This window comes from Manacus vitellinus, unplaced genomic scaffold (genome assembly GCF_001715985.3).
Source record: "Manacus vitellinus isolate BGI_N305 unplaced genomic scaffold, ASM171598v3 ctg7180002228309_pilon, whole genome shotgun sequence".
Taxonomy (NCBI): domain Eukaryota; kingdom Metazoa; phylum Chordata; class Aves; order Passeriformes; family Pipridae; genus Manacus; species Manacus vitellinus.
The window spans coordinates 1-11074 of NW_021937550.1; the positions used below are offsets into that span (position 1 = coordinate 1).

The window sequence follows — 11074 nt, forward strand, 5'->3', positions numbered from 1 at the left end:
AGAGTCCTGCTGAAAGATCCTGGAAGCTGTGGGATGTGCCAGCTTTAGGAGATGCCTCCAGGAGGGCAAGCTGAACTTTCCTACAGCCAGAGAATTCTTCCTTCAAATCCTGGGAAGGTTTCTCCTGTAGTGAGAGCTCAGTCATCCCCCAGCCCAGGCTGCCTCTCATGTCTCTGCCTTCTCTCCTGTGCCCTGGGTGCTGCAGGCAGTGCCCTCAGCCCTGCTGGGCTGTGCAGAGGAGCTGCTCACCAGCAGAGCTGTCTCTTTGAAGCTCTTCTTGCTTGCCAGGAGCTCCCTGTGTGTCAGGAGCTCCCTGTGTGCCAGGAGCCCAGCCCAGCTCAGCAGCACAGCAACAGCCCCAGGTCTTTAATGACCCCCAGAGGGGGTTTGTGTTGTTTACGTGAAACTCAGTCCCTGAGAGTAAGTTCAAACAACTTTTCAAGAAGTCAAAATGAGATTTAAACAATAAAGTTTCTTGTAGTGCTAATGAGTCTCACTGAGGGACACAACTGAGAACATGTCCCCAGGTTCCAGTTGGAACAGAAAATTGCAGTGATGACAAGGATGGACAAGCAAGGGAAAGGTGGCTCTGATGCTGAGGAAACCTGGATGTATTTCATTAATCCAACAGGCCAAACCCTGACCCTCAGCCCCTGGGAAGGCAGATCCTGTCCCTGCCTCATTCCTCAGGGCTCTTCCTGGGGCACTGGGATGTGGGATGTGCAATGCCAAGGGCAGGACCATGGGGTGGCACCTGCCAGGCTGCTGAGCAGGGACAAGGAGGCCATGAGGCCCCAGGGCTGCAAGGGCCACTTGTCTCCTCCTGGCATCAGGGGCACAGACAGCAGCCCTGGCCAAAGGCCTGCAGAAGGTGGCTGTGTCAGGGCCTTTCAGCTTCTCCCCATGCCTGTCTCCTCTCCAGCCCAGGCTGTCCTACGGTGTCCATGCCCTGCCCCTTTCCCTGCAGGCTGTCGTCATCCCCCCGGCTGCCCCCCCTGGCTGGCACCTTCCTGCACTGACATCTCTGCGTCCTCCCTGGCTCTTCCTGCACACACAAAGCCTTGGGCTCATCCAGACTCCTTCTGGATGATGTGTTACACCACAGCACTGCCCTTCAAGTGAAATTTCTTTCTCCTTTTTTCCAGCCTGGACCTCCCCAGCTGCACTTGCCACGAATTCTTTCTTTCCAATGCTCTTTTCTGCTACAACAAAAGCATCCACCCGCTCTGAAGCGACTCTTCAAGCACTCCCAGGGTTCTTCTCTGCTGTCCTCTGTCTGCACACCACTGAACCCACCACTCCTTTGCCCATCTAGAATAGTTATATGTTTGAGACCTCCAAACCCCTTCATGGGACATCTCTGAACTCTCTCCAAGGTGTCTGCAGATGAAAACATGGTCTAAGGTAGTCATAGGGATATGTTTTACCAAGGGCTGTAGTGGCAGAACATGGGGCAATGACTTTAAACTGAAATAGGGGAGCTTTTTTTTGGATAAAATGAAGAAATACTTACCAATGGGGCTGGCAAGAACTACAACAGAAGAGGATGTCCCATCCCTGGATCTGTCCAAGGTCAGGAACTTTGAGCAGCCTGAATTAGTGAAGATGTCACTCTCCATGTCCAGGGACTTGGACCACATGAGCTTTTATGTTCCTTCCAGTCAAACCATTCTGTGATTCTTTGAGTGCCAAACTCCTTCTCAAAAGAATTTTTATTGCTAAGACAGGGATTACCATGTTTTTGAAGAAGCCATTGTAAACCCAAAAGGTAAAAAATCAATTCAGATACAGTTCCAACATCTCTGTGTGAGACTTTCACCAAATGGGTCAATGGCAGAGCCTCCCAGGATGACCTTGCCAGTTGAAGATGGGGGATTCTGTTTGGGGTCTGATACTTATGATGGGCACCAAGAAAGCACATTTTGGGACTGGGCAAGACTTGTTATGGGATCTCTAGGGAAGAACCAAAGGAAGGGAAATGGTGGGGTCATGGTGGTTTGTGAAGGAACAGGTGTGAGAAAACAGAGAGAAAAGGGATGAAAAAACTGGTCATGGTAAACAGGAGGATGCTCAAGACACTTCCCAGGCCATGCCCTGACACTGATCCCCACAGCCCATCCTGTTTTCTTAAGAACTCCATTGCCAAGAAGTTTCTGTGGGGAGGGACCTCTCTGCTCCTGGCACAGATTGTGGCCCAAGTTCCAGCCACTGCAGCAGGAGCCACAAATAGTCAGGTCTTGTGTTCTTTGGGGGGGTCAGACTTTGCCCAGACTGGGGTGTGTGTGTGTTGGAAGCACAAAAGAGTGAAGCAAATGCAAAGTTAAACACCCAATGTAGCCTGACTTTGTCCCTGAGTGGGGGATGAGAGTTGGACACAACATGTGGAGGGACAGATGGAGGGGTTTGTCCCCCTGGCCCTGCCCAGAAGGGACACCTTTCAGGAAGGGTTGTGGCCTTGGCTGTGCTGAGGGTTGCCCCGGGCAATGCAGCTTGGGATTGCAGTGGCACTGTCAGGGCTCTGCAGAGCTCCTGGCAGTTCATGCATTTGTCCCCAGCAATGCCAGAGAACTGCAGGGGTTGCAGTCAATCACTTGTGCTCTTTGGGACCCCGACTGGCTCTGCTGAATGGGAGCAGGCCTGGAGTTCCCAGACTGTTCCTGCATCCAGGGTCGGGCCTGCAGTGACGTTTGTGCAGCATTCAATTGGTGCAGTGGCAGGATGGCCATGGATCCATTCCTGCACAAACACAATGGTGCTCCATCCCAGGCAGGGATAGAATGGGCCCACAAATGTTGGAAGGATAAGAACCAGGGAGCTTGGGCTCTGTGGAACCCCATGGAACCAAAGGAACCCTGGGACATGGCAGAACCTCATGGAATAAAGGGGACATTGTGACCCTGCAGCACCTCATGGAACCAAAGGGAGTCTGGGACGTGGCAGGGCCTGATGGAAACAAAGGAACCTCCTGGGAACAAGGGGACCCTGGGACACTGCCAAAAGTCAGGGAGACAAGGGAATCCCAGGACACTGTGGAATCTCCTGGAATCCAGGGGCCATTGGAATACACTGGGGCCTTCTGGAACCAAAGGGAACACGGGACACTGCGGAACCTCATGGAATCAAAAGGACCCCGGGACTTTGTGGAACGTCAGGGAATCAAGGGACCAGTGTGACATCCCAGAACCTTTTGGAACCAAAGGGAACCAATGGGACATTGCGGAATCTCATGGAATCAAGGGTCCATTGTGACCTTGTGGAACCTCACAGAATCCAGGGGCCATTCTGATTCTGCAAGACCTTCTGGAGTCAAAGGGAACAATGTGACACTGGGGAAAATGATGGAATCAGTGTGCCATTGTCACACTGCAGGGCCTTATGGAACCCAAGAACGCTGGGAAACAGTGCAACTTCATGGAATCAAGGATCCATTGTCGCACTGCAGAGCCTCAAGGAATAAGGGATCCAATCTTTGCCTCAGATTTTGTTAACAAATTAAATGTAAGGAATTACAGAAGTGGGATTGAACCACTTTTTTCCCACAGGTTTTAATGACTAGCAAAATGAGAATATTTCTATAAAATGAATCATTTATTCTTACTAATGATCAGACAAAAGATCTTAATAGTATAATTACTAGTAGTACAGTATAAGATCGGATAGTGCACTATACTGAAGCAATTATTTAAACAATTCTATTAAAGTTAGCCAAAAGAAATAATTATTACGTAGAGATCTGATGGAACTCACCCAGACCAACGGTCGTGGGGAGATTTCTTTTGCTCCGCCTTGAGGAGTGTCCTTGGAGGGCGTCCCCAGCCAAGGCAGGAATCTCCACACATCTACCCCAAGAAGGGCTGTGTTAGAAGAACCTGCCTGGATGAAAGGGGAATGGACTTCTCTAGTAGGAAGTGATTGACTGCTCCTCACAAATGTGCTGCCATCAAAGAGGCCAAGAGGGTAAAGCCCCTGTGGGGTGGGGGATGATGGTTGAACTAGAGATGTGGGCAGGCCTGGCAGATTGATCCCAGCACACTCCCCAAACCCACCAAGGCAAGCTCCAAGCGCTGACCATGGTGGACACAACCCCTGGATGGCAGGAGACACACCCTGTGCCTCCCAGCACTGCCCAGAACACCATCCTGGGCCTGGAAAAGCAAGTCCTGTGGAGACACGGCCCTCCAGAAACACTGGAGTTGGACAGCAGGACTCTTTTCCAAAACAACCTTGTGCACACCTGGACCAGAGAGCTCGGCATGGAGTGGATGGATCATATTCCCTGTCAGGCACCAGCCTCTGGGAAAGTGGAATGGCAGAGTGGACTGTTCAAAACCCCCTTGAAAGCAATGGGCAGTGGGACCTTCAAACCTTGGGATGTGCATTTAGCAAAAGCCACCTAGTTAGTTAATCCTGTAAGCTCAAGAGATACAACTCCAGGCCAATTCAGTGTCTAAGATCAGCTCAAAAGAGCAGGTCCTTTAATCAGGCCCACAGGCCCAGGGGAACACACACGACACGTGCCCTCCCAGGCAATGGTTCTACAGTTTTAGAAGATGGTCCATCCAATGCCAGAACTCTCCACCCCCCGGTTCTGCCCCCGACACGCCCCTTGGGGAATTGGGTTTGGGGTCTTTGGGACCCCTTCTTCCTCATCTTTATCTTCTTCACAGCACGTACAGTCCTTGGAGCGCCTCCAAAGTTCTGGGCTTGTTGTCCATGCCTAGGGTGTGATGTTGTTCAATAGAGATGTTTTTCTACAATTCTACCTTGCAAAGAAGTCTAAACAGGCTAAAGGAATTTAGAAAATTTAATATCAAATGGGGTCATAGGGTTGGGTCTGTGTAAACTACTCTGCTAAATGGTGGCTTATAATACAGCTACATTAACACCTACATTTACTACACAACTACTTTTAAAATATACAAAAAGCTAAAAAAAAAAAATATCCGGAAAGCTTTAAGGCATCACACAAACCTTGTTAGTTAACTCTACCACTTGAACTGGGTCTGCCCAAAAAGAACCTCTGCGTACCATTGAAGGGGATAAAATCCCTGTGGTCCATATGAGGAATATGTTAGGGAGGACAGTTCGGATTAGTCCTGCCTTAAGCTTTGCACAATAGAGCATTTCATTCATTTTCTCTCTTTTCCTCCCTCTGTGGATTGAGAGATCTTGTGACTTCATTGTGTGACTCACTGTGTGCAAAGGGAAAATATGGACAGGAAAAAAGTAAACAGGAGACAAAAAAGGAAATATTTTCTCATTGCTTCTTTAATACAAGATATTCACTTGGAGTACAATTCTGAGATCTGTCTAATTAATCACACAAAAATTGAAGACTTACAAGTAAATTACTCCCAAGGGCTTGTCTTGTTAAGATACCATCACTGAGAAGAGAGTGTGGAGGAATGAGCAGACAAGGAGACCGTCCCTGGGGGCTGGGTATGCAGGAACTCAGAGTCACTGGTTATGGGTGGAAAATGGACTGTGGAATGTGTCTGTGAAATCTGTCTAATAAACCTCAAAAGAGTGGAAGACTTAAAAGTAAATTATTCCCAGATTTTGTCTCCTTAAGATGTTTTGATTGTCAATGAGCTCTTTGGCACTGAATTCCTGAACTGAGGATCTGAAGACTGAACAAGACTCTAGAGAAGTAAAATTCATCAGGAAACCTCCAAGTTGCTGAGGATGTCAGCAAGACCTACTGAGTCCATCACTGAAAAGAGACCATGGAGGGAATGAACTGGGGCAGGAGGAATCTCAGCTCATGGAGGCTGTGGAGGGAGCTGAGTGTCCTTCTGGCCCCAGGTCTGCAGAGCCACAAGGAGACACCTCTGTTGACTCAGCTGAGTCCCTTCCCTCAGTGCAGGTGAAGGAGATCCCTCCTGGGCTCTGTCTGGGTTTCGTGTCTAATGATGGGACCTTTGAACTTAACTCTGTGTCTCTCTGGAGAAATGACCCTGCTGAAAGAAGTGTCTGTGCCCAGCTGAGAGAAGGCACATCATTATTTCCTTCAGCTGTGTGCCAGCAGGTTCCCCTGGAGCCCCAGGGACAGCTGGAGGGAGCCCAGAGGGGCAGAGAAAGGGCTGCCTGGGGCTGTTGCTGTACTGCTGAGCTGGGCTGGGCTCCTGGCACACAGGGAGCTCCTGGCAAGCAAGAGAAGCTTCAAAGAGACAGCTCTGCTGGTGAGCAGCTCCTCTGCACAGCCCAGCAGGGCTGAGGGCACTGCCTGCAGCACCCAGGGCACAGGAGAGAAGGCAGAGAGATGAGAGGCAGCCTGGGCTGGGAGGTGACTGAGCTCTCACTGTGGGAGAAACCTTCACGGGATTTGAATGAATATTTCTCTGGCTGCAGGAAAGTTCAACTTCCCTTCCTGGAGGAATCTCCTAAAGCTGCCACATCCCACAGCTTCTAGGATCTTTCAGAAGGACTCTCTCAGTTGCTGCAGTGCAGGGGAAGTGGCCATATGGCAGAGCAGGGCAGGAGCTGCAGGCAGCAAGGGCAGACAGGAGAAGGGAGCAGGAGGTTCAAGGGACCCTGGGGTGGGAGGACAGGGGAGAGCTGCTCAGGGGAGGAACCTTGCCAGCCCTTTGCCATGATCAGGCTCTGGCTGCAGAGCAGTGCAGGTGAGTTCCTGCAAGTGCCTCTGCCAGCTGCCAAATGGCAGCAGTGGCAGGAGCTGTCAGGATGGCTCTGCTGGATTTGCTGGGGTGCAGCAGGAGAAGCTGCTGCAGAGCAGGACTTGCTGCTGCCCCCTCAGAGGCCCAGGGCAAGAAGGTTCCCTGTGCCAGGGCTGGCTGTGGGGTGGGAAGGTGGGGGTGCAGCCAGGGGTGCCCAGGGCTGTGGGGCAGAGCAGGGTCCTGCCCCCAGGGCTCTGTGTGCTGGGGCAGGGACTCTGCTGCCTGCCAGGGTCAGCTCTCAGCCCGGCCAAGGAGCTGCCACGGGGCTGGGGGAGAAGGGCTGTGGGGAAGGAACAACTCCTGGGAGGGCAGAGCAGGGCAGAGTCCTTCTGATCTCCAAAGTGGGCTGCAGGGATGAGGGCTGGTCACAGCTCCAGATCTAAGCAGGAAATTTCCCAGAAGGTATTTGCAAGAGGCACAGACAGGCAGGGGGTACCTTAAAGAGAATGAACCAGTTCTTTCAGTGTTATACTCTGGGTTGTCTGGGTGCTGACTGCAACAGGGAAATGAATCTCTGAGCACAGGAGGAGACACTGAAACATGAACTCTGTTAGATTAGAGGGGATTGAACCTGAGAGTGTCAGACATCAAAACTGTCTTATAGACAGCATCAGTGTCACTTTCTCAGCCCTGGGCCCAGGGAAGCAGCTGCTGGCAGGGACAGCTCCAGGCAGCAGAGCCCTGGGCAGGGAGTGGGGGGCAAGTGCCCCCAAGGCCTGGGGGAGGGGGTGTTCAGGCAGCTCTGGGGGCCCTTCCCTGCAGCTCTGCTGGGCACTGTGTGCTGGGCCATAGAAATGAGGATTCCTGCAGTGGAAAAGAACCTTCCCCAGGTGTGATGGTAAAAATAGAAAACACAGGTACAATTATTCTAAGGACAGACTAAGCTTCTGCTCTGCAGCCCCAGCTCTTCTGAATCATGGGTGTAGAGAGGGAACTTTTCTATTCAAGATGTGTTACAACTGACATTCCTTGTGTGTCTGAGAGCTCTACCAAAAAAGTTATATGTCACACCACAGCAGAGTAAAACAGACTCCTTGACAATGAATTTGGTGACATTTGACACATTGATTTCTTTTAGAAATTGAGTGGCTTTTTCACAGAGGTCTGTCTCAACTGTTCCCTGTCCTTTCCTTTTTTTGATAGGACCTATGCTAAGAAATAACAAATGTCCAACAGCAGCTCCCTCACCCAGTTCCTCCTCCTGGCATTCTCAGACAGGCGGGAGCTGCAGCTCCTGCACTTCTGGCTCTTCCTGGCCATCTCCCTGGCTGCCCTCCTGGCCAACGGCCTCCTCCTCAGCGCCGTAGCCTGTGACCACCACCTGCACACCCCCATGGGCTTCTTCCTGCTCAACCTCTCCCTCACAGACCTGGGCTGCATCTGCACCACTGTCCCCAAAGCCATGCACAATTCCCTCTGGGACACCACAACCATCTCCTACATGGGATGTGCTGCACAGGCCTTTCTGCTTGTCTTCTTTCTTGGAACAGAGTTTTCCCTCCTCACCATCATGTGCTACGACCGCTACATTGCCATCTGCAAACCCCTGCACTACGGGACCCTCCTGGGCAGCAGAGCTTGTGCCCACATGGCAGCAGCTGCCTGGGCCACTGGCTTTCTCTATTCTCTGCTGCACACAGACAATACATTTTCCCTGCCCCTGTGCCAGGGCAATGCCCTGGGCCAGTTCTTCTGTGAGGTTCCTCAGATTCTTAAACTCTTCTGCTCCAAATCCTACATCAGGGAACTTGGTGTTTTACTGATTACTGCCTGTTTAGTGTTTGGTTGTTTCATTTTCATTGTGTTGTCCTATGTGCAGATCTTCAGGGCTGTTCTGAGGATCCCCTCGCAGCAGGGACAGCACAAAGCCTTTTCCACCTGCCTCCCTCACCTGGCTGTGGTCTCCCTGTTCCTCAGCACTGGCACCTTTGCCTACCTGAAGCCTCCCTCCATCTCCTCCCCATCCCTGGATCTGGCTTTGTCAGTTCTGTATTCAGTGGTGCCTCCAGCACTGAACCCCTTCATCTATAGCCTCAGGAACCAGGAGCTCAAGGATGCCCTGAGAAAAATGATGATTTTTCAGGAGCTTTTCAGGATGCTTTTCAGGAGCAATAAAGTGCCTATGTTCTGGTGTGTAGCATTCAGAATGGGATTCCTTAATGACCCAACCTTCCTGCTCAGGTTTTTCATGGAGGTCATTGGGTTCTTGTTCCAATAATTTTCTGTACAATGAAATATAATTATGCATCTGCCTTCTAACTTAGTGTCTACCCGTTGAATTTGACCCAGACATGTAAAAATGATGAATTGTACTCTAACTATTTAAACACAATAAAGGACCCTGCAGTGCCTTCTTTGTCCAAGACCCTTCTTCTTAGCTGTTCCTAAAGGACAGCACACTGCAGGACAGGGGGTATTTGCAAACAGGAAGGGGACAATAATCCCAGCCCAGCAGCACTGCCAGGGAGCAGCAGGGCTTGGTCTTTGCAGAGCTGCTCTCTTGCCCCTTCCACACTGTCCTCCTGAGCCCCTTTCTCGCTGTAAGGCCTGAGTGCTCTCTGAGCACAGTCCTGTGGGCTGGAAGCCCTTGGAGCACAGGCAGGGACAGGCCCTGGGAATTTGTGAAGCAGAGCTGGGCTCCCTCACAGCATCTCCAGGATTCTGTGGGATCTTCTGAGAGCAGGGCATGTACTGGGTCACTTCTTCTGGGACCTTGCTCCAGGGCTGGAACTCTCCTGCAGTGACACCATGACACTCCTGCTCTGCTTTCCAGGTTCCATTTTCAGATCCAGTCTTCCCCTCCTGTTCACAGGGACATCCTGTGAGTGCTTCAGAGCTGCCATCCTGGGGCAGCTCCTGCCCAGCGTGGGCAGGCACAAGGTCTCTCCAGCTGCTCCTCTCACCTCCCCAGTGCCACTGTTTTCTGCAGCCTCCTCATCCTTGCCCAGCACAGCCCTCCTGGCACAGTTGGACACAGCCCTTGTTCTACCCCCTCCTCAGGCACCTGCCCAACCCCCTCAGCTCCAGCCTGCTGGCCAGAAACCTTCAGGGCAGGGAGGCACCAGGGAAAATGCTGAGGAAACCTTTCAGCTGCACTCAAATCCAATTGGATGGGTTGGCCTTCTGGGAGAAATCCCTTCTCATTCTCCAGAACCACCAGAACAACCTGTGTTGTGTCCTGGGCACTCCTCTGGAAGTGTGGCATATTGGAAATGGTTTTGGTGTCAGGGATACTGAGAAGGCTGGGCAGTGTCACTGGGAGACCTCTCCCAAACCCTTAGAAAGTCCAGAGCCATCCCAGAGCTTCCTGGGGCCTTGGCAAAGGCAGACATGGAACCAGTCTGCAAACAGGGCAGCAAGGAGGGTTGGCAGAGTTCCAGACTGCTCAGGTTCATCAGGGAAGGGGATAGGGCAAGTCCTCCTGCAGCCATTGCCAGGCATGGGAAGGATAAGGCAGGGATTGCAGAAACCCTGTGGGAGGGAAAAGAAGGGGATGTTTTGTGCCCAGACTTTATCAAGGCCCTTGACATAGTCTCCTGTGGTCTCTTTTTGGCCAGATTGGTGAGAGCTGGACTGAAGAAGTGGAAGATGTGGTGGGTGGGAAGTTGGTGAATGAAGAGTGTCAAATAAAATCCATGGTACAAAGTCCTCTTGGCAGCAACTTCCTGGTGAAATCCCTCAGTGACCAGCCCTTGAACCCAACTGTAGAACATCTTTATTATCTCTCTGTACAAAGGGACAAAATGTATTTTCAAGTCCTTTGTGGATGATTCCAAATTTCAGGGAGCCATTGAGCAACCTGTCCTGGTTTAAAAACACATATTGAGGTGGGAACTCCAATAAAATGAATTCACTCCCCTTTTATTCCCCACCACTACAGGGAGACAAAATATAAGGAGGTATAAGTGAAAAAATAAGAGTTGCCTGACAAGAAATATAGCAGCAAAACCAGCAATACCAACAGAACAGTCCAAAGCAACAGCAGAGAGAGAAATTGCCTCCTCTTTCCTCTCAGACCCCACTCCCTTTTGTAAACAGATAAAACCAGGGATCAACACGTGCCTCCCTTCCCCCTTTTCCCTCTGAATGAACAAAGAACAAAAATTAAACCAGGAGAAAGAGAGAGCAAAGCAAAATGTGGGAAACTCTCTGGTCTGAGATCAGTTGTGCTGCCCAAGAACATGCTGACTCCAGAGGTGTCCAAGCGGGGCAGAGCCGGCGACTCCGGTCCGTGCGGCGGCGGGGGGAGGCAGCGGCTCTGCTTGATCCCATGGAGTTCTGGGCAGGCACAGTGGCCCCTTGGTTCCAGGAGGGTCTGAAATGTCTCAGGGTTCCTTTTGTTCCAAAGAGACCCCGCATGTCACAATGGTCCCTTGGTTCCATGAGGTTCCACAGTG

At 51.3% G+C, this 11074-nt stretch overlaps 1 protein-coding gene across 1 annotated transcript; it reads left to right on the top strand.

Moving 5' to 3' along the window:
* Window positions 1–7842: 7842 nt before the first annotated feature.
* Window positions 7843–10270, top strand: LOC115307423 (olfactory receptor 14A16-like; the record flags this gene model as incomplete). Its single annotated transcript, XM_029959442.1, has 3 exons — window positions 7843–8807; window positions 9451–9498; window positions 10235–10270. Coding segments are annotated over exons 1-3 (1049 nt in total), but the record flags the coding sequence as incomplete, so codon positions are not given.
* Between the last annotated feature and the right edge of the window lie 804 nt (window positions 10271–11074).